Source organism: Brienomyrus brachyistius, chromosome 16 (genome assembly GCF_023856365.1).
Source record: "Brienomyrus brachyistius isolate T26 chromosome 16, BBRACH_0.4, whole genome shotgun sequence".
NCBI classification, from domain to species: domain Eukaryota; kingdom Metazoa; phylum Chordata; class Actinopteri; order Osteoglossiformes; family Mormyridae; genus Brienomyrus; species Brienomyrus brachyistius.
This window is the reverse complement of record NC_064548.1, coordinates 7,419,477-7,445,389: the sequence shown is the minus strand read 5'-3', so window position 1 is coordinate 7,445,389 and position 25,913 is coordinate 7,419,477. Positions and strand designations below refer to the sequence as shown.

The window sequence follows — 25,913 nt, the reverse complement described above, 5'->3', positions numbered from 1 at the left end:
CATGATCTAACATTCATTTAGTGTCACATTAGTGATTGACACGGCTGCTTCACTCAGATATGGGGCCATGATGTTTTCAGTCGTACTTCGAAGATATTTACTGCCAACAATGAGAGCATTGAGGATTAACACGGTACCTTTAACTCTGCTGATCTTTTTGTGTGAGTAGTCAGCATGTCTGTAATCGGAATTCTCCACCTTAACTACCCATCTCTCGAGTCAGACATGAATGTGCAAATAACTACGCGAAACCATTACTGCTAATTTTGCTAATATAATAGTGCCAGCACTGTTGCTTTATATCATGAATGGCTGGTGAAATGGAGGCAGTGAGTTAATAGGAACCATGTTCGTTGGGGGCTGGGACCCCGTCTCTCATGCCCCCTGCAGAAACTGGCTGCCCCACGGCCCCCACGTCTCACTGAGCCCTTTGGTTCTGGCAGACAAATGAGTGACTAACTTGGGCCTGGGGCCTTAGTGTAATCTCACAACATCTTAATGTTTCCTTTAAGCGGCATACAGTGGCCTACATGAATCAGTCGTCCTTTAAAGCTTGCTGGAACAAAGGGGGGGGGGGTATTGATCTGTTTCCCTGTTGTTGGATGTAACCCCAGAGATTGTAAATAGACCGGGCCCCGCCCTCACGCCGATGGCCTAGTAGGACACGGCCTTGTTCCCACTGTTTGTGGCCCATTGGTCTGGGGGAGCCCCTTGATTCGGTACTGAGATGGTGGCTTGTCCTACGTCGCGATCAGCCAACAGGGCTTACACATTTCCTTTGCTATGGTACGGCCGTCTGATCTGAATGACGCCCGACGGAGTGGCCATTGTGGAGCCTAGCAGTGCAGATGGGTCGTCACAGAGAAACAGACCCAATAAGCGAGCTAATATGATCCTGCAGGCATTTGTGGAAGCCCAACAGTGTATAAGTGACAGTGTGGGACTATGTGACAGGGATCTGATGTCCTGCACCCTGACTTAAGATATGGGGGGGTGGAGCAGAGGGGTGTGGGGCTGCATGCCGGGTTTGTTCAAACCCTGCAGGTGCTGCAGAACCATCACAGCCTGAAGTTACACCCTCCCTCCTGGTCGTGGTGCTGCTTTGGAGTGCAGGGGTATTCGTGCCCCCCCCCCAGTGTTTGGAGCCCCCAGTGGCTCCTGGTGATTGTGCCGGAGGCTTAGGAGTGGTGGCACTGGAGTTCCCCTCTCAGAAACATCCTGCTCCATCTGCAGGGTTGGCAGCAGATTACCGTGGGACACCGCGGGGTGTCAGCAAACGTCAGAGGCGGCGCGGTGTGCAGAGGGCCGGGGTACGAGCATGCCAGGGCTCGGGCAGGCCGAGAGGCACCTTGGTACCCTACACGGACCAGCACTGCATCCTGGCATCACCCCCAGGGTCCCTAAGGTCTCAAGCTTAGCCACAATTAAACTGGAATTTCGTTCAGAAAACCAGGTGATGGCTCACCTCTCTCTCTCTCTCTCTCTTTCTGTTTCACTCCATGTTGCTTGTTAAAGCAGGGGGAGGAAATGAGCCAGTAAAGCACAGGGCTGCAGAAATGCCATGGGGGGTGGGGGGTTGCATGGTGTGGAAACATGAAGCTTAAATGAAGCATTTCATAAAGCAGGATCAGGATATGGGTATGTAACCGGGGGCAGCTTATGCCACGATGTCGCACCTCACATAGACACGTTAAAAAAAATCACATGGATGTGCCTGAGAAAGTCCCGTTTGGGTTTGGAGCACAGAACTGAGCGGTGCGTCGGCATGGAGGCCCCTCCCCTCCGTCACTATTGATTGATATCTTGATTAATTGCCAGGCGGGCCAGAACCAGGTGCTCGCTGGGCACAGATTGGCTGCAGCGGGCCACAGTCTTCATGCCGTATTACCGACGGAGACGGGCCGTGGCTGGAGTGCTAAGCCATTGTTTGGCTTGGCACGGCTCAGTGTTCCCTGGGGTATGCGCCATAAAGGGGTTTCTGTCGGGTGCTGGAGTGCCCATTGTCAAAAAAATTGTCCCTCGGAAAAAGAAAAAAAATTAGCATGGTAGAATGAAGAATGCATTATGGTGTGCAAATGACAGCTGCTTAGCTGAGACAATGGCTGCAAAATGGCTTTTGGTGAGCAGCGCTTCTTATGGAAATGAATGCCCCGACCATCGGGAACGCCGTTCTGCCCAGAATGCCGCTCTGCCCGCAACGTCGCTCTACCCGCAACGCTGCTCTGCCCGCACGCTTGTTTGTTTTCTTTAAATGTTTGTCCGTCTGCGATAAACTCGCTAATCACTGCAGAGGGAGAGATTCTCTATTCATCCCCTCCACACAATTTTTTGTTCCCTTTGTCAGCTTTCATATTTAAAGCGAAAGACTCAGAGTTAGGCTTTTCGCAATCTCTCTCGCCTACCAGAGGTAATAATGCCGAGGGAGACTCCCGCAGCTCGGAAATGACAAATGGGCTCATCGGCGGCAAGATTAATGATGTCGACTTCGCGTGCAGCTTGTAAACATGCCCATAAATAGCTGCGATTGTCAACAACCAAAGGTGCAGCTTTTCATGAGTGTCAGGATGAAAGGCTTATCTGGCTCGGATGGCTGTGCCCATCGCAGGCAAATGTGCTTTTAATGCACGGAAACAATTACCATAATTAAAAGCAAGCCTTGTAATTCTCGGATCTCGATGGCACAAGCCACACCAAGCGGCATTGGGGGGGGCGATACTTACGGACGCTCCCCAGCCATGGCAAACGCGTGTGGAGGAAGGTTAAATGATCTTTTATCTTTTAAATGATTGCAGGATTGGATAAATAAAAATGGAAAAAGGAGGTGCCTCGAGCAGAGGAACGAGTGAAATGGAGAAAAAGGGAAAAAAAAACTCAGATTAAGAGTCTGAACAGGCAGATGATCTGGGCCGTGGATGTGTCAGTGTTTGCTATGCTAATATATTCCGAGGTTGGTCTGGGACCCGGCTCCTGGGCACCGGTGCGTGAATTGAGGGGGGCACACGTGTCCAGATCAGGGCGAGCCCCCTCAGTACCCAGAGCTCTCGGAGCGTTTGTCACCAGGCGGCACGGTGCCCAAACTCACTCTGGATCTGTGCTCTGGATCACTGTCACTCAGCCGTGCGGGAACATTAATAACGAGTTTTTTTTTTTTTTCTTTTTTTTTTGTAATTATAAGATTCAAAGGCATCCTTACAGATTAGGCTCTCCTTGCCAGATGCACCTCTGTCAGGGACACATTAACCTTCCGCACCACCTCGATATGGATTGTTGGCATTCAGAGCCGTTTTGCTACTTGATTAACACAAACCCACACAGGACTCCTGGGATTGTAGGGGGGTGGGACACCCACAGTTTGCAGCAGGATGCCCCGAATCATCAAGGGTGTGGGACTTGCCCTACCCAGCCCATGAGCTGTCCGCGTGCCACCTGTATGGCACTGAGGATGCCAGGCATTTACAGAACCATCCATCTGACACAGCATTTGTGGGCAAACACAGTAAATAAACGCCATAGTCAAAACAAAAGCCACGTTATCGTGGCAACAACTACTCAAGGCAATCAGACTCAACGAGGATTGTCTGTATTATGTCTTAAGCGAGAGCTTGAAACCTTTTTGGAAAAGTTTGTTTTGTAACATGTCAGTTAATATTTTTCAAATTTGCTGTTTAGCTGGAAGTGCAAGTAATCAGCAGAAGAAAATAGGATGAAAGCTGGTCCCATATGGACTCAATCTGGACTCTGTGGACCCATGTTTGACCCACGCTGGACCTGCACAGGACCCTCTCTCAACTCATGAAGGACTCTCTCTGGTCACATGTTGGACCAGTTCTGGTATCTCTCTCAATCTGCTCTGGATCCTCTCTGGACCTGCTTTGGTCCTGCTGTGGAGTCACTCTGGACTTCCTCTGGACCCATGATGAACCTGCTCAGGACCCTCTATGAAAATGCACTGGACACTGTGGACCCACATTGAACCTGCTCGAGACAGTTTGTGGACTTGCACTGGGCTTGATCAGGATCTTCTCTGGAACCTTTCTGGACCCACGTTGGACCTGCACTGGACTCTCTTTTGACTCTCACTGGACCAGCTCTAGACCGACATTGAACCTGCTTTAGACCCCCCCCTGGACCTGCTCAGGACTCTCTCTGGACCTGCACTGGACCAGCTCTGGGTATACTAATTCAATTCTGTTTATGTCATAATATGGTGTGAGACACTTGTGTGTTATTCCATCTTCATCCAGCAAATTCTTCCTGACTTGCCCAGCTGCTTCTATGACATCTCCTTTTCCATGCACAGCACAAAACGTGTTTATTCAGTTTAAAAACCCCAATGGCTTTACCAGAGCGAGCATGCAATACATTTACATCACTAATACAATTACAGACACAAAACGCCTTTCTCTGCAGTCTTTGGGGTATTCTTCAGACGGCAAGTAAGATGGACACTTTCTTGGGTCTTCTTCGCCGCCGCCCCCCTGCCGCCCCCCCGCCCCGGGCTCCAGCGGCCCTTTGAAAGCCCGTCCGGCGCGATGTCCCCTCTCCACATTGTCCCCCCGGCACTGCAGTGCCCGCTTGGTATTCCCCTCACAGAGAGGCCTAAACTTTGGCCTGCAGGATGTGCTCGGGGCTCGCAGGCCTCTGCCAGCCCTGCTTTCTCACCCGTCAGCTGTCCAGCCCCACCCCCCCGCTCCCCCCCTCTCCTCTCAAAAGCACTTTTTAGGACACGCTGGCAAAAAGAAAAAAAGTTTAAATACAAGCATTGCATCTTCATTAACTTTTCTGTTTGTTTGTTTGTGCCATTCTTCTGCAAGATGCCAGCCTTTGTGCCCCCCGCACCCATACGGGCGCATAGCGCAGACCGCTCCCCTGGCTACAGTCGGCACTGTGGGGCCAGGCCTGCACTCCGCGGGGTATATGCATATGAATATGTCTTTAAATGCCCCCCCCCCCCACCCCCGCCAGGGCCCATCCTCTGGCTTTGACGGGACACAACAGAGCTGGTGTGCAACAAGAAATAAAGCCCCCCGTCACCCTCAGAAGTCCCTTTTCATCTGCGTTTGATCACACGGCTGTTCTTCTGTTGCTGTCAGTGCAAGACAGGCGAGCATTCTCTCTCGCCTTTTTAAAGTTATCGGAGGATTGTAATCTGATGAGCACATCTGGCAGCCGTGGGCCGCGGCTCCGAGGGCTTGAATACCGAGCCGCAGTCGGGTGACGGCTCCGCACGGCACCGCACGCTATAGCGCACCGCGCACTAACGCTACGCCATTGTGCCCCTTGTGAATCAGCTCAGGAGCTAATTGCATTTTCTTCTCCCCCCCCCTTTTTTGGCTCAACCCCCATGCTCTCGCAACCCCCCCCCCCCCCCCCAAAGCCGGTTCCCCTGCTTCGTTAAGCCCACTCGTCTCAGGGCGCTTCCTGTTGCCGACGACCCAGAGGCGACTGTAAAACCAGGTGCCGGTGTGCAAGGATGCGGGATTGGCAAAGGGCAGCCTCCAGCACTGTCAGGAAAGCAGGGATCCACCTCAGGGAGGCGAGATCCCATCCTCCCGCTAAGGGCTCTCCTATGGGAATGAGCCAGACAGCTGCGGTGCTTCTGGCGAGACCCTTTATTTCTGCTGTGCAGAGCTCAGGAGAGGAGTTTACACAAGGCCACTTATTATTACATTTTGCTAAATTATACAGTTGGATATTTTCTTACTGAAACAAGTCAGTACAGGTCCCCCACACAGGGCGAAGGACATCCTCCATTTCTCCCATCTCTCTGAGCCTACGCCCTTGTTATCTGCTACGCGCTTGATACCAGTTTGACAGATAAGCACCTATGAGGCACTTATTTTCCTGTTACTGGGTTGTGAGTCGGCCTTCCCGTGCTTTGCCATGGCAGGGCGGTGGGGGCTCACCTGGCCTCACATGGAGCCGCTCCCTTCGAGGGGGGGGGGAGCAGCAGCTGTTTTCTCTTCACTGACGGGCTGATTAGAAGCCCGGAAAGGAGAGGCCTGGCCCCACACTGTGATTGGGCTGAGGATGCCAGCTCTGATTTACATTCCCAGGGTGCCATTTGTTTGCGTGTCCGTCCCCACTGGAATTCGTCATGCTCGGGGGGGACGGGACTGCACACCCCCTCCCCGAAGCGATCACCGCCGAAGCCTGATTCTTTCTTGTCAGGAATCGTGGCTGCAGTGAGGAAGCTCCTGCGAGTGTGGAGCATGCGGCAGCGGCGCAGCGCGATGCGCCCGCCGGCGACGCTGCACTGAGGGCTCTTTGTGCCGGCAGTGACGCATCCTTCTGGACAGTTCGACAGTGAGGGATGGACAGCACCGGAACACAGTGACAGGCCGAGCTCTGCGTGCACTGTGCTGCCCTCTATGGTGCCCCCACATGCTGCGTGGGATTCTATGCTCCCTTAGAGTCAATGTTATGGTGCCCCTCAAAGGCTTGGGCTGGTTTTATAGCGCCTTACGTGCGCTGCGCTTGGTTTCCGCGCGACCCCTCGGCGCATCACGGCAGAGCCTGCGTGGATTGTGCCCGATTCTCGGAGGGGCCCTGTGGTGTCCTGGGCACTGTCGGAGAGTGAGAGACCTCCGCCAGCCAGGCCCGGACTCTGTGCTCGGCCCACTTTGGCCTGGCTAGCAGCGGGTTTGCCGGGAGGTGGGGGGCGCGCAGTCCATGCACCCCCCTCTTGTTTGTGTCCTTCAACACGCGTGACTCCCAGGCCCCAGGCTGTGTTTCCTGCTTCCCCCTTTCACCAGCCCCCCACCCCCCCGAAACCCTCCCGATTTATTGCACTCTGATGCTGATGGCATGTTAACGATTTATTTACGAGATCATTACTGCGATGAAAGAGAGGGCGAGAGAAAGGCGAGCGTGAGGGTGGGGGGCTCGGCTCGGCGGAAGAGTTCTGTCCACCATCAACTTCAGAGGCCGCTGCCAATATTTGTTTATTTTCCCCCATCTGAGATGTGAGGCCGCGTCTGCAGACCAGCAGCTCATTCAAACCGTGCGCGGGGGCTCAGTGGGGCCGCTGAATGGGGGCGCGTTAAGGACAGCCTCCCCTCGCTGAAGCATCCCCTGAGGACAGCATGTGACGCCCCCCCCCTCCATGTGCGCAGTAGCCCACGTGCGATTCACGGGGACACGTCGGCAAACAGCCCGCACGCTGACAGGGGAGGTTAAACGAGAACATGGGATGTTGGCCGAATCGTAGCAGAACCCCACTGGGGGCGATTAGCTATGCAAATACATATGGAATAAATAAGATGGGCATGTGCCAACAGCGGGCCGGCCCCCCACCCCTAACCCTAACCCCCCTAACTCTAACTCCTCAACCCTAACCCTTGTATCCGAGATGGTAACAGCAAACTCACGCCCCTCCCCATCTATCACTGCATCCCTGTATCTGATTTGCTATCTTTCCCACTCGTGGATGTTTTTCTCTTTCGGATTCTGAGCTGCCATCCCCGAGTGACTGAGTCATGCTGCCTTTTTGTAACTGTAACTTTCACGGCTGCTGTGAATCCGATTCATGCGGCTGAACTTGCTTCAGACCGACGGCTCATCGTGTCCTTTCATTCTAGCGTTTGGGACATTTTGCGGTTTCGAGCATCACCCCCGTCGCGTGACACCAGGAGTCGGCCGCACCCTCAGCTTCCCGGCTTTGTGCTCTGGAAGCCGGGGATTGAGCGACGGGAGTTCTGAGCGTGCGGAGCGGGCGGAGGATGGCCGACACGGAGCATGGGAACGTGCCGGAACATCCCACACGCAGCTGTCACGTCGGCGACGAACACACATCCCACTTTCCGGGCCTATTGTGTGACACTGAGTCACGGCGTGGCTGACCCAGCAAGGCCATCACTTGCAGCTCACAGTACCATCAGAGCTGCAGACTCGATTCGGCGCCGTCCCCCTCCTCCTGATTGGAGGCCCTTGTCCCCACACCACCGGCATGCCGAGGGGGACAGACCCCTAATGACACCTGGTGCAGTGATACCAGGAGATGTGTGGACCTCGAGGGGCCCAGTGGATGTAATCCTTGGGTGTCAGGGCATGTGCGTCTGGCCCAGTGACTGGCTCCTACCTTCTAAGACATGTTTTTATTGAGGGGGACAGAGTGCATGATGCAAACAGCGCACGGTGCATCTGGGAAGCAAGGACCAAACCATCCGATTCATCAGCTTCCCACCCCCCAGGGCCAAGCCGGCCCACTATGGTCACAGAAGGAGCATGTCAGAGCTCGCCGCAGGAGCCCCGCCCCCAGGTGTAATCCATTACAGCTAAAACGATATCGTGATGTCATTTCAATGGCCGGGGCTTCCCCCATTTGTAGTTTTAAAAAAGGTATGTGACTCACTGAGACCGGCCTGAATTATTGCATTGTTCAGTTCCATTTTCACCGTGACTTTAAAGCGAGATAAAGGAGAGGAGCTCTGCAAAGAGGCCTCCTGTGTGCCTGTACTGTGCCTGATATTACCTCACCCTCCCTGACTCATGCAGCATTGCACCCCCACTTCTCCGCTGAGCTTCCCAGAATGCCTAAGTGGCGAAGGTCTGCGTGGTGCTGATATGCTAGGAGAACCCCGAGAATGGCCCGCAAGGGGGGGATTTTTGCATTGAACTTATTCACCATTACAAGAAATGTGAGTCACATTAGGGTGGTGTGCACCCAGCTGTGTGTGGACTGCGTGTGCCCCAGTGCCTCCTGTCCTGACTTGTCCACGCACTAGCTACTCACGAGGCCCATTGGCTATTTGCCAACACAGAGCCTCCTTAGTTGCTGTTCATTCCACTCCACGGACCAAGCATCTACTTTCCCGATGCACGAACGCAGCAGCCTGCCTGCTTTCTTCATGCATGCATCTGGCCTTGCATCTGCTTTCCTGATGCACGCATGCAGCAACGTGTTTGTAATCCCTATGCAGGTATTCAGCTGCACATCTGCTTTACAGATGCACAGATCCAGCTGCATATCTGTTTTCCCGAAGCACATCTGGCCACACATCTCCTTTCCCAATGCCTGCATGCAGCTGCGTGTCTGCTTTCCCAATGCACGCATTCAGCCATGCATCTGTTTTTCTGATGCACACATGTAGCTGTTTTTTTGCTTTTCCCATGCACGCATTCAGCCATGTTTCTGCTTTCCCAGTGTACGCATTTTGGAAAATGGGGTCAGAGCGCTTAATTATCCTATTGCCATGTGCAGACTTTAACCCAACCCCCCCAATCTATTGTTGGGAAGGGGTGGAGGGGGGCACAAACTGAAGGCTTCCTGAGAATTTCATTAATGTGATGTGCAAAGAGCCACAGACGTGGTGAGAATGCTGCACGTCCCTGCTCCTGTCCAAACACATCCCAACTGATCTGTTGTTGACCCAACCTTGCAGCCTCCTGCAGTCAGACGTGTTGTTAAAAACAGGAAGTGGGCAAGATGGTTATGCCATCGCCACTGTGACGTTCACGCATTGAAAACCAGAAATAACGTCCATCGCCTGAGCTTGAATCTGTGCATACAAGCCCCAGCTGGAAAAACCCCAGGCTTATTTGCATGTCCATAACATGTTTTTCCCATCCCTACTTTTGCATTATGTTGCAACAAAAATGTCGCAAACATCACTGTGTCCATTTTCGTCCCCGCTGTTCCTGGAGTTACAGAATGCAGACTACTAAGCCTTTCTAAAATCTCCAAAAGCTGAATCTTAAGGTAACCTGCGCTTGACTGGCCTTCCAGGAATGTACAGAAAAAATGCACCTTAGGATGTCGGCAATAAAAGTATTTTGAGGATGGCAGGGGCACACAGAGACCTGTTATTAGCACAGACACTCTGCTGTGTGTCATTACCTGCTGGGAACAGAGGGCTGGGATTGCGTTCCCCACAAAAAGCAACATTTGAACAGGAAAACAGGTAAACAGGACGCCAGAATGGCCCAGGTTGCATGCGCCTTGCAGAAAAAAGTTGCGACTGCATGGGCTCGGCTGAAAAGACTCCCAATCTTCCGGGACTCTTTCCTGTCCACGGATATGAGGTGTGTATGTCTATCCCCGCTGCTGATTATCTGGCTATCATTTTACACCTCCAGGGTTGTGGGTTCGATTCCCAGCATACGTGAGCCTGTATGCTCCCCCTGTGTTTGTCTGAGTTTCCACCCATAGTGTAAAGATATGCAGGTGAATGGGAATCTCACATTTACTGGTTATGTGTGTGTGTGTCTGTGTGTGTGTGTGTGGATTACATTTATATTACTTTGTGGGGGACATTTTGTCCCCCACAATGTAATAAAAACCTGTTTTTCTGATGTTGTGGGGACCAAATTTCCAGGTCCCCATGAAGGTCTGTGAATGGAATCAAAAATATGAAAATGCCAAAAGTCTCGTATTTAGTTTGATTACTTATGGTTAAGGTTAGGGCTGAGTAGGGGTTAAGGTCGTCATATTGTGATTAGAGTTTTCCCCATAAATGAATGGAGAGTCCCCACAAAGATATGATTACAAACCTGTGTGTGTGTGTGTGTCTATTTAAGTGTGTGTGAGTCCTGTGATCCTGTCCATGATGTTCTTACTTCTAGGCTTAGACTGTGGGTCAGCAGTTATAGACAGTGGATGGACAACTGTGATCTTCTGATAAACCCTAGGGGTGGAAAATCCATCTGATGTACACATTTTAATAACCACAGTGAAACATTCCCATCATTCTTGCCCATAGGTTCTTAAAATGAGTAGCACTGTGCCTGTGGCTACCATCTCTTCAAGAGATATTAATGAATTTACTTTGGCTGATCTTCCTTCTCCCTTAAGACTTTCCTCCCTGTGAAGTGCGAGGCCAATTCCTCTCTCTCCCTCAGAGGGATGTGTGCCCTCGGGCTCTGAATCACTGACCCAGTAAGCTGCTGAACTGGGAGTGGCTCCTCAGCTGCCCCACCAGCTGCCTGAGTCCCTGGACTATTATGGGGAGTGAATTTGGTCCAGCCTGCATCAGACCGGACAGAAGATGGTTTCCTAGTGTTTAGAGAGGTAGCACGCTGTTGAAACTGGGAACATGGGGAGGTGAGTGGCTAAGCAGGTTAGGCTGCTGTGTCTGTGATTGGAAGGTCCCTGGCTTAAATCCCAGGGTCAGCCGAGCGATGTCATTATTGGGCCCCAATTACTCCCTGGATTGGCTGGCAATGTTCCCTCTCATTTTTTCAGCCCTAAGCAAATAGAAATGTCTGAGCGCAAACCTCAGCATAGTGAGCAACGTGCGATCCGTGTTCCCCACTGGAACCGACCGGCAGGCTACACAGGACAGCTTTGGCTATAAAGTAGAGGGCGGGAGATATGAACAAGATGAATATCATGATAAAAATCACAGGATCTCTATAATGATATATGTTTGTTAAACATGAGATATTTGTTAAAATACTGGACTTCATTGTGTTAATGTTTTTGAAATGTTTCTCAGCAGGTACAGCACATTTTAAGGATGGCGTTGTTGACCTGCTCTGGCTGTAACTCACCCTGTCAGTTAGGGGTATGAGGATGACCTCCGTCAGAGAAGCATTTGGAAAACACATATAAGCCAGGGGAAACACTGTTAAAAATGTTTTTAAGCTTCAGTCAACTAATTAATAAAGCTCAATGAGTTATGACAGCACATATTATGTATTACGCAGAAAGTGAAACGTATAAACATTTTAAGCTTTCATCGCTTTCACATTCACGCATTTGACGTTCGCGATTTCAGTTCGCAAGTTGGCCATGAACAATTAAACGGGAATATTTTTGGAGCCTGCTGAAAGATCGCAGAAACTCACAGACGACGTGTAAGCCAAAAACAGTACTGAAAATGATTTGGGTCACTTATAATCATATAATATATAAATATTAGTGTTACATCATGTTGGTCAGTGTAAGTACATGGTATATCCTTAATATTGAAGGTGTTCAAAGCACATCTTTGTCTTGGTAACCAGTAAATTGCAGTAAAGTGCAGGGTCTGAAAAATATGGGACATGTGCCTTTCAGCTGGTCTGCGTGGCTGCACATGCACAGGGCTGACGGGCAGCGTTACTGGCTGAACACTGCTGTCAGAACAACAATTGCATGTCACTTTTAAAAAAGCATCTGCCAAATAACTAAAATGTATATGCAAGCCTGACATGTGGTGTCTCTGCAAAGAAGGTGTGTGCTGAGCACAGACACGGTGGTGGATTGAGTGTGTGTGCTATGGTCTGTGCCGATCCGTTTGTTTGGGCCTCCGCCCACCCTACACCTCTATGGACTACAGCCTGTACTGTTTGCTGTTCCGTTCGTTTGGGCCTCCACCCACCCTACAACTCTATGGACTACAGCCTGTACTGTTTGCTGTTCCGTTCGTTTGGGCCTCCGTCCACCCTACAATTCTATGGACTACAGCCTGTACTGTTTGCTGTTCCGTTCGTTTGGGCCTCCGCCCACCCTACAACTCTATGGACTACAGCCTGTACTGTTTGCTGTTCCTTTCGTGCGGGCCCCTGCCCATGCTGTACCTCTGCAGCCCGCGCTGTTTAATGTTCCTTTCGTTTGGGCCCCTGCCCATGCTGTACCTTTGCAGCCCCTGCAGTTTAATGTTCCTTTCGTTCGGGCCCCTGCCCATGCTACACCTCTATGGACTGCAACCTTTATTGTTTGCTGTTCCTTTCGTTTTAGCCCCTGCTCATGCCCCAGGATGCCAAGCCCTTCTGCCACAGTTAGGGATAAAGGTGATAGGCATCTATGCACGGCTGTTTCGCTCATTCTCACTCTTCCAGTCTTTGCAAAGAACATGACATCACGGCTGCACAGGAACTGTCACATGACCCTGACCTGCTGCCCAATGTGTCCTTTTAATAAATATAATCCCAGCATTAGGTCTCTCATGGTGCTCACCTGTGTAAACATTATGGCAGGCCCTGGGAGGGGGCCGGCCTTCTGGAGAGCCGACTGGGAGAGTCACCTTTCAGCCACTGACCGATTTTTACTCCAAGGGTGCGAGTTCCAGCACAGGACAGGGAAGGGGATGCCCGTCCGCTGGCAGGAAGGGGCGGGCCTACTGGGCAGCAACCTGCTTCTGGAATGTTCCTTTGAAAGCTTTTATGGCTCTTGCAGGTGGGTTCCAGAGTGCAGGCTGCCATAAAGGTCAGTCACCCCTAAGCGAGCTGCTCCCGATCAGGGCCGAGTCTCCTGGGACCTCCTCTCTACTCTGCCTTGTTTAAAAAGATCGCTCTTCATTCTGCCAACAGAAAACACTCCACAAACCTTCCAAATCCACACTTTTCTGAAGATTATTTTAATGAATTTTATTCCAGATACAAAGCACAAAATATTTTAAAACCATATTTTTTATCTTACATAAACTGTACAGAGATGGCATTTGATTCTAACTGATTCTTGGACTAAAAAGTACTTTTTATTAAATAGAAAACTGAAATGAATTAAATTTGATGAAAAAAATTATGAAATATTCCATTTGTCTACTGTACAAAATAGAAAAGACGCTTAGATGAAAGTGGAATCCATGATTTTGTACCCTGATACAGCACTTAGGCCTTTTAAAATGGTCACAGACTACTTCACAAAATAACAGATGGTGACACCATCATTTATAACAGCTCAAAATTTGGCCTCTTTGGTTCCATCATTAGGTATAATACATTTTAACAGAATTCAATTTGCTTCTATAAAAATAAGTTTATTATTATTTTTTTTTTCAATGGCAGTTTTTTTTTTCTTTTTTATCTAATCACGTGACTTTTCAGTGCAAACGTCGTGACAATCATCCGCTTTTGTAGAGGAAACGAATGATTACATTTCAAGTATTGATGAGAGTTAAAAACTAGTAGGATAGTTCCGCTCGTCTGCTTGTGGGTCAATACTATACATTGCATAGCTCAACGGCACTTGTTTCGTTTAGGACACTGAGCAGGGGTCCCCAAGGCATTTAAATCGGCAAGTGCTATGATGTGTGCATGTAGGAGCATCGCAGTGGCGGCTGCACCGCTGGTGGCTGCACCGCTGGTGGCCCCATGCTATGGCAGCCGTTTAAGTACATCGCTATAAACCTGGGGGGGGTGGGGGGCACCAGTGCCATGTGGGGTCTCTCCCCCACCAGGGTGTTTTTAGCTCCACGGGCAGAAATGCGAGGATGCCGCCAGCAACACCCCGCCCCCCTCCTGGTTCCCGGTAACGCTGAGTGGTCATGCGCTTCAGGCGGGGGACAGAGGGTGGTTGAACAGAGTCCCATGCTCATGGAGCGCGAGCTGTAGCGGGGAAGAGAGGTGGTGTTCCCTGTCGGAAGTGCTGATGATTGGAACGTTGCGTGGTCAGTGCTTCTGCGAGGTCCTCGTGCGGGTGAGGCCGGCACGTCGCTGGCAGCCTGCTGGCCCTCCTTCATCGGCCCCCGGAGGATCCTCGTCACGCTGGAGGAGATCTCTCCTTCTTTCATACAAAAACGGTCAACTACAAAAATATAATCTTCTCACGGCTCCCCTATCTTCCCTTCGACACCGAGACCTACGGTTCGTCTGTTTGCCCACCTCGGCGTCACCGGGTTCGATCTGCTCGCCGGCGAAATCGATAAGTTTCTACAACGTGATATTAACAGACATAAATATATGTACAACACGTATGATTCTGCAGGGGTGCTTCATGAGGGTGTGTGTGTGTGTCTGTGTGTGTGTGCAGGGATTAACGTCACAGAAGTAAGAGGGTGATATTTATAAAGAAGATGTATCTGTGATGCGCCCCCCCCCCCCACTCAGGCACAGCCACACTCCTCCACAATCATGTTGGGCACGTCCCGCTTGACGATGTTATACTCGTCGTCGAAGTACAGCATGGACATAGTGCTCAGCTTGGTGGGGATGCAGCACGAGTTCATGGAGCCGGGGCTCATGCCCCGCATGCGGTACTGGTTCACCACGGCCGTGTGGAAGGAGGATGCCGAGCCAGGCACCCCCGCCATGTAGGCGGGGCAGTTTCCCTCACAGTAGTTCCCGAAGTAGCCAGAAGGGGCGATGATCCAATCGTTCCAGCCGATGAGCCGGAAGTCGATGTAGAACTGCTGGCGACAGCACAAGCTGCTGCTACCATCGCACTCCAGCCCCCGCTTGCGGATCCGGTGCTTGCCGTCTGCCTGCCGCGCCTGCACCACCAGGAAGGGCCGGTGCGACTCGTCGCTGGGGTTCACCAACACCGGCAGCACGCCGCTGGCTTGGCAGGCCTCACACTGCACCTCCAGGTCCTGCCGCCGGTCGCCTGTACTGAAGGCCTCGCGGACGGAATCCGTCAGCGGGAAGGTATGCCAGCCGCTGCGCTTCAGCTCCACGCGCTTCTCCACCAGGGTCCGCGTGCCGGGAGCGCCCGGCTCACGCCGGTGCACCTTCACCGCCACCTTCCTGCGCAGGCCCTTCTCCGGGCTGGAGGGAAGCACCTTGAAATACAGCCAGAGGTTCGCTTGCGTGATGTACAGGTTCTGGTTGCCCTCGTTGGAGATCAGGAAGTAGAGGCCTGCCTGAGGGGACTGCGTGACATCTGTGGGGGACAGACGAGACGGAGACAGCGGCACGTTAAGCGACCAGCTCTGTTTCAGGCCATTTTGTGCAACGATACAAAGCAATCAAGACAGCCGAGGGATGTGAAATGCGGACTGACTGCTTGCCTCTATATCCAATAAGTACGAGGGCACTCGACTTATACGTCAAAGTCAATCACATAACAATGGTGCGTTTTTTGCTTTCTTTTGCATCATGCATAAAAACATGGGGGGGGGCTGCCACTACGGCGAGGGGCCGCTCTGCACTCTCTGACAGACACGTGCCAGAGTGCCGCAGCTCGGCGAAGGCCGTCCCCTGAAACGTGAGCTGCTGGTGAAGGTGTCCCACACAAGCTGCCCTCTGTTCCAGCAGAGATTAGCATGCGGCGTGGGCGCTGCCTCCGAGTGCTCACAGTTGGACTGCGTTCACGGAGGGAGCGGAGAGAATGGCTGCGGAGAATTGGGGAGGTTCAGAGCGATTGCCCCTGCCACTTTGCGGGAAAGCCCCCCCCTTCACAGAAGGATGTCACTGGGGGGGGGCTCACCCCACACTCACGGGGGCCCCTGGATGGTCGGCTGCGGGGGCAGGGTACAGGAATGGCAGAGTTCCCATGGAGATGCGCAAAGGGCAGAGTGCCCAACCAGCTCATGCCCAGGCAGGGCTTCCAGATCAGTAATAACACCCAGTCAAACGAATGTGTGCAGCTCTCCACGGGAAGGCCAGCCGCTTCAGCAAACCACGCCTTGGCCAAACCCTCACCCAGCGATGAGGGACACTCTGTCAGGGTCACTGTCAACAGCTGCAGCCTTTAGATGCCACTCGGCCGTCTCTTCCCAAAGAGGTGATTTACACCCTCATCAGCCCCCGTTATCTAACTGAGAACCTAAAAAACCCCATAAATCACCAGCAACTGTGAAAATGGAGGTGGGTGGGCCAAGCAGATCAGCAGGCCAGCGGTAATCAGCGTGTGATGCACTGAACCGTAAGTAAACATTGCCAGCACCCTGATTGTACACTTTTACCCATCAGCCACTGGGCCAGACCCTTTTAAGCACCATCCAAAAACAGCCCCCGAACACATGAGTGAATCTAAAGCGAAAATACTCCCTGCCTGCCGAGATGCCAGGACAGCGGTGGCAAGGGGTTGGTTAAGGTGACGACATGAGGTCTGAGCACTTGTCACATGGTCTGATCCCTGCTGCCCCATTGGCCGGGCTGAGACTCTGCCTGGCACTGGGCCGGACTCTCGCCTCTCTGCCTCCCACCTTCTCTGTCCGGCCCGACGCTGAGCAGCCCGGCGTCGGACGCCGTCCAGGCGAGCTGGGTTATGTAACGCGCATATGAATCACGCATCGCACTGAGTCGGAGGTGCTAAGGGAGGATCAGGAGCCGCACTTGTACGGAGTTTCGAGCGACTCACAGCCCCTGTTGTGCTGCTGAGAGGAGGATCAGAGGCCTGTGTCTCTGGGAAAGCACTGCAGCTTAAAACGTGGACACTATACCGAGGGTTAAAAAAAACATTTGTATGCATTCATGTAGGTTTGTTTTCTTGAAAAGTGAAAATATTTCCAGAAATAACCGGCGGGGTGTCCAGCAACACCTGTGTGTGATCTCTCACACCCAATCAGAGGGAGCTGACACACAGTGACATGCAGCTAGCGGAGGCATGGGGGAGTCCAGCACAGCAGCCTGGGTGGGCCCGCCAGCAAGTCCCCTCTTGCAGTGGGAGGTGGGGGGGTGATACCTTCTGTTACTCAACTCCTTTGTCAGTCACAACTCATAAGAACATGTGCAAAACAAGTGAGGGTGTCCTGACTGTCTCTGGTGTAACGACGTGTGTCGCCGGTGCCCCGACTGTCGTTGGTGTGAGAGTATGTGATGTGGTGTCCTGACTGTCTCTGACATTATGATATGTGTTGCAGGTATATGGAGTGTCTCTGGGGTAACTGTGTGTGTTGCAGGTGTCCAGACTGTCTCTAGTGTAACATTGTGTGTTGCAGGTGTCCGGACTGTCTGTGGTGTGACAATGTGTGTTGCATGTATCCTAACTATCTCTTGTGTGACAGTATGTATTGCAGGTGTCTTGACTGCCTCTGGTTTCATGGCAAGGTAAGACAGTTTATTTATATAACACAATTTAGACTCATGGCAATTCAAAGTGCTTTACAAAGGCAGAAGAACACATTTAAATAAAATACATTAAAGAGAAAAAATTGCAATGCAGTTAACTTTAAAAAACCTAAAACAAATAAATAGTTAACTGAAATAAGATATTGTAGTCACTGTATATGATTTAATTTATTGAGAAGCTGTAGCAAAAGTCCTGATTTAAATGAGCTGACAGTTTTAGCATAGAAACTGAACGCTGCTTCACCTTGACTGGTCCTGATTCTGGGAATGCTGAGTAAACCTTTCCCAGATGACCTCAAGGGTCTGCTAGCTTCAAAATGTTCAAGTAATTATATTTGGGCCCGAGACCATTTAGTGCTTTGTATACCAGTAATAATATTTTTAAATCAATCCTATAATGAATAGCGTGTGTTGCAGGTGTCCTGACTGTCTCTGGTGTGATGGTGTGTGTTGCGGTGTCCTGACTGTCTCTGGTGTGATGGTGTGTGTTGTGGGTGTCATGACTGTCTCTGGTGTGATGGTGTGTGTTGCGGTGTCCTGACTGTCTCTGGTGTGATGGTGTGTGTTGCGGTGTCCTGACTGTCTCTGGTGTGATGGTGTGTGTTGCGGTGTCCTGACTGTCTCTGGTGTGATGGTGTGTGTTGCGGTGTCCTGACTGTCTCTGGTGTGGTGGTGTGTGTTGCGGTGTCCTGACTGTCTCTGGTGTGATGGCATGTGTTGTGGGTGTCATGACTGTCTCTGGTGTGATGGTGTGTGTTGCAGATATCCTGACTATCTCTGGTGTGTATTGAAAGGCAATAAACGTTCCTAGGAATGTGTCTGTGATAGAGGTGTAAAGCCAGCACAAGTCAAACAAGACCTGACAGTGAGCTTGGGTTTCTCACATGCTGGGCTTAGTGATGGGACATGACTGCTACTCTGCTGCTTGAAAGAGGCTTGTTTCTGCGAGGGAATGACCTCACCAAGCCATGGGACGAGCGGTGGACAGGAGTCCGGGAGCCAGAAGAGGGAATGACTTCAGTGGTGGTCAACAGCAAGTGTGATTTGCGATTCTGCTGGGCAGTGTAAAGGAATGCCACGGCGACCCTGGGCACGAGCTTGCCCTCCACTGGAGCACAGTGCACCGCGTCTTTTGGGGGGCCAGACAGCAAAGGACGTCTAAAAACTGACAAGCACACAAGAGCCCTGCTGGGGGCAAAAGATCAGCACTTTGCTGGGACAATCGGAGAAGAGTGTTTAGGGCACGACGCTGCTCCGGAAGGGAACACGCTCAAGGCGTGTGATTCTACGCTAAAATGCAGGTCTTGCAGCTGAGTCGGGCTTTATAATGACCCCTTTGTGTGGCAGGAGAAATGTAGGGAAATATTAATACCGACACTTTCAGAATTTGGAAAAACGTGCAACGTGTAAATATATTATTAAAAATATTTCGTTATCCATCGAGCCAGAATTAAAATATTTTCGCTCTGACATGCGATTTATTAGAAGCCAGGTGACATCACTGACAAAAACCCACTTTGCAGATGTGAGATAAACAGAGTCCAAAGACACGTAGTGCTAGAGGGTGATCAAGGGCCGGACTGTCACCTATAACAAGGGAGGGACTGGTTTAACGCGGAAGCCAAACAGATGATTCTCCATTGATGAGAGCCGATCCTGGCCCATGGACACCAGTTCTGGAGAGTGTATTCAGGGTGGGAGAACATGAACCATGCCACACTTCACACTGGAGTGCGTGTGAGGCCTGACTCAGCACCATGTCCGTCTATCCAACAACCCCCCCTCACACACACACACACACACACACACACACACACACACACACACACACACACACGTCTGAGAGACTCAGCCACTTTGATGACAGAGAACAGCAGAAAGATGCAGAAGCATCAGTGAGTAAGACCTTCGACTTGTCCAGAAATGGACAAAGCCCCCCCCCCCAGCTTTGAGATGACTCATACTCTGTGTACTATTCCATGGTTTGTTTTACGTTGTTTTTTTAGACCTGGTCACAAACTGTATGTACCCAAACAAAAAGTGTCGCCCAGAACACAGTCCGTCAGTCCTATTGTCATGTGAACACACTGAGATAACATGCTCCGAGGGGTCGTGGGAAGGGCATCGAGGGGTAACTGTGTCTGCCACCACTTAGAAAGGCTGGAAATGTGTCCATACGCCCCCCTATGCAACGCCTGTGCTGAGGTTTAGGCTACCCGCTTACCCTACCAGAGGGCTTTTATACGCTGGGGGCTACACACAGCCTTCGCTTCTGTTTAAGGACAGAGGTCATTTAAGGTTCTCAGAAGAGACAGAGAATCCAGGGACAGAGCTGCGTCTATGCGAATGGATGCATAAAACACGCATTAAATGCGGAATCACACAGAGGGATGGTCTGCTGCCTGTTATTCTAAACATCTGATCACTTCGACTTATTTTGCTTGTTTTCTTTTTATTTATTATGTGTGTAGTGATGATATATAATGGTTAATTTGGTCTTGCCGTCGCCTTTGCTCGTATGTATAGACCCGGGCTGAAATGAAACATCATTTTAAAGTATCATATCCCGACGCAGACAGAAAGCGCTTAGATCGCGGTGTGTGTGAGTGAAACGCTCCAGCGGCTTCATTCACATTCCCGTCTCTCTCATTACATGCGGGATCCGAATGCGAATTTTAATAGACCATCCATTCATCTGTCATCTTGGTCGTCTGCACGTTTTAAATTAAATTTGTTTTAAAAAAAAACACAAACACAAAACAACGCCATAGGTAAATAAATGACGATTATATGTTATCACCTTTTAAATAAATCCAGAATATGTCTTGATCCCTGACGAACCAGTTCAACTATAGTTAAAAAGTCTATTAACTATAGAGATGTTTCGGACGCTTTATACCTGACTCCGCGAAACTGATGATCTCTGACGTCTCCTCCGGGACCTCGTTAGTAAACGCGGCGTGTCCGTCTAGGGTGGGGATCTCCACCCTGCCGTCGTCTCGCACTTTGCCGGCGTGCAGCTTCTTCAGTGCGGTCACCATCGCCGCCTTCGGGATGGGCTGCGTGATGTTGGGTCTCTCCCGCATCTGTAACCTGTTCAGAATATGTCTCTTCACGGCTTCCAGAAAGTCTCCGTCCAGCCGGCCCGGCTCCTCTGGCTGAGCGACGCCGCAGGACGCGCACGTATCCCGGGATGTCGCTTTGGTATCGGTCCCCGGCGCCGGTGTGCAGCAAGCGGAAAGTACGCAAGCCACGATGCAAACCACTCGGAGCATGTATCTCCCCATTTTCTCGCCTTTTCCAAGTGATATTCCCCTGTGCGCTGGAAATAAAGTGTACGTTACTATAACTCGCCAACACGTATACTAAGCGTAAGAAGTTCGTCTTCCCGTTATTTCCTAAAATGAACCTCGAGGGCAAGCATAAAATTTAGAGTGAAGAAATGCAGCCGATCGCTGGAGACATCCGATCGATGCAGAGGAGCAGTATGATCGGTCCGCACACAGCCCTTCATTCATGAATCCCCCGTAGCTTTCTGTCTTTGGTCATTTTCATGGAAAGCATACAGTGGCGTTGCCCTCCGTCTTTATCTGACTCAATGAACAAGTTGACTTATAACCCCCAAGTTAGGGTGGCCCTACTCCACCAAAAAAAGAAAAGAAAAGAAACAGAAAGAAAAAAATGTTGAGCGGATAAGTTAAAATCAGCACCTTTTAGAGCAGTGAGAGGCACTCCAGCGCAGCGCCCGGCGCTTCATGCCATGCTTTCAAAGGAACACTGGAATAAATAAGGAAAAGCAACGGCATTTAAGAGCAGAAAACACGCTCCGGAGTGACAAAGCATCCGCAGGGAAAGCAGGGAGAGCGCACTTTGGGGAGAGGTGCGGAGCGCCGTGCATTTAAATCATGTGCGCCTCTCGCTCGCTATGCGCTCATTTCTCCTGCTGCCGATCTCTGCCGCTTTGGTTTATTTAATTAGGCGCCTTGTAATTTCCTGCCGACCTGCGAACGGCTCTCGCTCTTATCTGAAAAAAAAAATGATGTAATCTTCGCATGAGCTTTTTCCTCGCAGTCGACTTTGGCGCTATTATGCACACTGAAACTTTTTATATGGGAGTCGGAGCCACCTCAAACGCGCCACCACCGGGCTGACTGACTATACGTTGTTTTTAAGGGGGATTATTCCCGCGACGATGTTTCATATTTAGATTTATGTGCCACCCCAAAATGACCTCTTGTCCCACTCTGGCCACCAAACTGAAAAATGTCTTTCTCCGCCACTGCCTTGTGGCCTGCAGAAAGGAAACGCGATTTGGCTTCAAAATAAAATCATATTTATAAAATAAAGACCCCGACAATTGTATAACATTATTCTGCTTTTAATATAAGGAGTGATTTCGGTAGGCTGCCTCAAACAGACAGTCCATCGTTTTAAATGCCCACAATAATGCAATAGTTACCTCCCTTTGTTGAAGCAAACCATATATATTGCCACATATCATACGCATTAGAGTGTATGTTTGAGAAGTGTCACATTCAACCCGTGATGAGTTTTCAGTGCAAACTACGTTTAAGTAGTCTAATTACACTTCGTTATGTCTTTGAATAAATTGTTATTAGGCCTAATTCTCATTGTTCTTACAAAACTCATCTCTACTTTGGGAGAGTATTAACTTGTGGTGTGTCGAGGCTCACAATTGAAATACTGAAACATTCGGCACTGTGAACAAAGAGGGCGTTATTTTTAAACTTTTGTCACCATCAGAATTTAGAGAAGCTGTCTAATGACGGAGGGGTGGGAGGAAGCACAATAAATTAACCGTTTAGGGAAGGGAGGTAGGTAGGTAAGTAGCTCTTTCTTCATGTAGTGCATGTTCAACATATCCTTTCATTTGTTGTGCTGCTATTTTAAACTGTGACAGTAACCTCCAGACGGGGATCCCCGGTGCCCTCCGGTGACCTGTGCGCTCATTCCTTCGCCCCTGATCGCGGCGCTCCGGCCGACTTCGCTAATTAAACTTGACACGGAGAGCATGAACACCTAACACAGGGGTCTGCTTTATTTTCCTGGCAGTTCGCGATCATTTCTGCGGCCAACAATGAGCCGTTTGTATTCGGGAGCGGCGCAGACAGCAGGCCGCCACCTCCGTATGGTCTCCGCTTTACTGTAGTTTTCGTTTTAGCGTAATTATTTCGGACAATTTAATGAATTGCTTGGAGTCCATTAAAATAGCAGCGATTAAGCCGCTCCCATTGCTGTTTCATTCTGCTAATGCCCCTTAAATTTCTGATTTATGAATGTCGCACTGGTACGTCAACCCGTAACTGGAATGAAGCCTCTTGAGACATCATTTTAAACTACGAATTCATATTTTCATGGGAATTACAGTTACATATGTATCTAACACAATAGAAATTGAGTGGAAATAATAATGGAAGAGCGCCACCATTGTTTCACCATTCTTTTTATACTGAAAGAACTAAAACCGAGGACAATTTTGTGTACCTCCTGAATATTGTATGCATATTTTCGCTATTATAAGAGCTATGCATTTAAACAACGCGAGTACGCTGCAGTGTGCGATTGTGACAGGTGCGTTTAAGCTATTTTTGTATCTCGAAATGGGCCTTATGCAATAGGACTTAATATGACATGTTAAAAGAAAATTCTGCAATTCGTTCGTAATGAAAGTCTGCATGCAGATAATACGCAGCGCAGAGTTTTCTTAAGGGCAAGATACCTTGATTTAGGTTAGTGGGTCAAGTGAACAGACGCAACAGTAACAGTCGGGGCTGGATTAACGTGGACTATCTAAATCTTAAAACATCAAGAGAAACCGCGTCCTGTGAAATGTTTCTCATTGTTATATGATGATAGTGATGTTGATTATTATTAGCAGTAGTACTTGGACGGTTGTGCGTGAAAACATTTGTAAACGGTTTTTAGAAGTGGAGGATTCTACAGACGATATCGCCAGTTATGACTAAAAGCAACAGAATCGAATTTAAATTTGATCCTCTTCTGGCTACTGCAGCCTCTGTATCTAATATTACTTTGTCTTTATAGACTTATAAGACGGGTTTAAGTTAAAGCACATAACTTTACAACTCTTTACAATAAATAAACATTTTTAAAAACGACAATCGATGTGTAAACTGATTGTAAAGCAGCTTCTGATGTGCGCGTTATTATACACCTACTTCCGTCATGTTTCACTGCTTATTTAAATGGACAGTAATACAGCATGTTTTCAAATAGCAGATTCCACATAGAATCCAGCCTGGGGAAATCAATTTATCTTTGCGCAACTTTTGCAACTTAAGATATAAAGATTTTATCAAGCTATACTCTGACGTCTTTGACTACATAAATTCTATAGTGATACTGTCCTGGCGTGAGTTTCTCGAAGCCTTCTTAACGCCACGTCGTTCGTAAGTTCTAGGCCTGTCTTTTAACGTAGAATTTACGAACGACGTAGCATTAAGAACGTTTCGAGAAACATGGCCCTGTATGATTCTAGGTGCTCGTGCTGCCCTCCAGTGGTAAATAACAAAACTTACCGTTATTTGTCAGTAAGGGAAGACAGCGATTCATTTGTTCTTTTGATTTACTCCTTTGTATTTCTTAGATTCTGATAGGAACTTCACAGTATATTAATATAATTTTCTTCTGAAAGTTTAACGAAATGCAGACGTTTGGAACAAAGCATCCACAGCGGATGCTATCCCTATATTTTATATATTATCTGGCTACATTTATTTTATATTAGGTTATGTGTGGCTTACAGATGCACCGATACTAGTAGCGGTATCAGGTCCAGTACCGTGCTCATGTACTCGTACTCTTTTTAATGCGCCAATAGATATAACTGATACCGAGTTTAAAGTTTTTAAGATGTTACTGAGTGAAGTATTTAAATTGTGTTTGTCATGTTTGTTGTTTTAAGTTGTTTGCATCTCTAGTGTAAAAAAATCAATTGACTATCCATTATCTGAGTGTTCATGTTTGTAGTTGGTGTATATTTAAGAAACTTCAGAATATCTGATCTTTTGTTTGCTTTCCTATTTGTATTGTGTCTCGTTAAGCAGTGAAAAACTGAAAATGCTCTTATAGAAAAAAGTAATATAGAATGCAGTCTATTTGAAAATGATTTTTATATTTTCAAAATACTGCAGTTTACTTTGATACTTTGCTTTATAGCTGTATTTTGTAGTTTATTTAGATACACTTACAAATATGGTATTTTGTATCAAAATGCATCTCTGACTGTACTCTAGAATGAAAAGGAGTCTAACATTTTAGCCTAATTCTCAAGAGAAAATATAGTAATCAGGGCGGCATGGCAGTGCAGTGGTCAGCACTCGTGACTCACAGCAAGAAGGTCCTGGGTTTGGTCCCAAAGTCAGGTGTAGGTCCTTTCTGTGTGGAGTTCGTACCCTCGCCCCATGTCCGTGGGGGTTTCCGCTGGGGGCTCCGTTTTCCTCCCACGGCCCAAAAGCATGCAGAGCAGGTTGATTGGCGAGTCTAAATTGGCCCTGTAGTTGTGCGAGTGTGTGCCCTGTGGTGTGTTGGCGACTGCCCGGGGTTGGTTCCTGCCTGTGCCCCTTGTACCCAGGATAGGCCCCGGGCCCCCCTGCGACCGCAGTTCGGATTAAGCGGTTATGGTGATGGATAGATATAGTAATAAATAAATATCAACCAATGAAAATCATGCCTTTTTACACCCAACAAAGGATGAAGAAAGAAAACATAGTTTCACATTTTACATTTTTTTCAGACTACTCAAGGCATATTTTTTAAAATCATAATTAAACCTGGACCACCTATCCATCATTTTCCAGAGAGACTAAAAACCTGTTTAGTGGATTATACATATATATATTTTTTCATGCTTTCACGATTTTTTTCAGCTAAAAAAATAAGCACCCATGTGTGTGTGTGTTTGTACATGTGTGTGTTTGTATATGTGAATGTGTGTATATATGTGTATGTATATGTGTGTGTGTGTGTATATATGTGTATGTATATGTGTGTCTGTATGTGTGTGTGTATGTTTTTGTGTGTGCGTGTTTGTATATGTGTATGTGTGTATATATGTGTGTGTATGTGTGTGTGGGGGGGTGATTTCAAATTTTTCTTTTAGCCAGATATTTTTACATTAAACTATAGCAGTGCATCCCTAGTATGGCTTATTATTACTATTTTGTCGGGAAATAATGTTCCATCTTGAAATGAATTAAGTCAAATAAGTAACTTAA

The 25,913-nt window shown here is 49.1% G+C and overlaps 1 protein-coding gene across 1 annotated transcript; it reads right to left on the bottom strand.

Moving 5' to 3' along the window:
- Window positions 1-13,358: 13,358 nt before the first annotated feature.
- On the bottom strand, window positions 13,359-21,803 carry inhbb (inhibin subunit beta B). The gene is made up of 2 exons (XM_048979883.1): window positions 20,555-21,803; window positions 13,359-15,523 (listed from the first exon to the last, which is right to left on the bottom strand). The coding sequence occupies exons 1-2, from the start codon at window positions 20,940-20,942 to the stop codon at window positions 14,748-14,750; spliced, it is 1,164 nt and encodes a 387-aa protein (XP_048835840.1). The 5' UTR covers window positions 20,943-21,803; the 3' UTR covers window positions 13,359-14,747.
- Window positions 21,804-25,913: the final 4,110 nt, after the last annotated feature.

What these genes read in the sequence shown, in the direction of transcription:
- inhbb (XM_048979883.1), bottom strand. Translation starts at nt 20,942, where the DNA reads ATGGGGAGATACATGCTCCGAGTGGTTTGCATCGTGGCTTGCGTACTT. An exon ending in CATCAGTTTCGCGGAGTCAG is followed by an intron (nt 15,524 to 20,554) that starts GTATAAAGCGTC and finishes TGTCCCCCACAG; the next exon opens with ATGTCACGCAGTCCCCTCAG.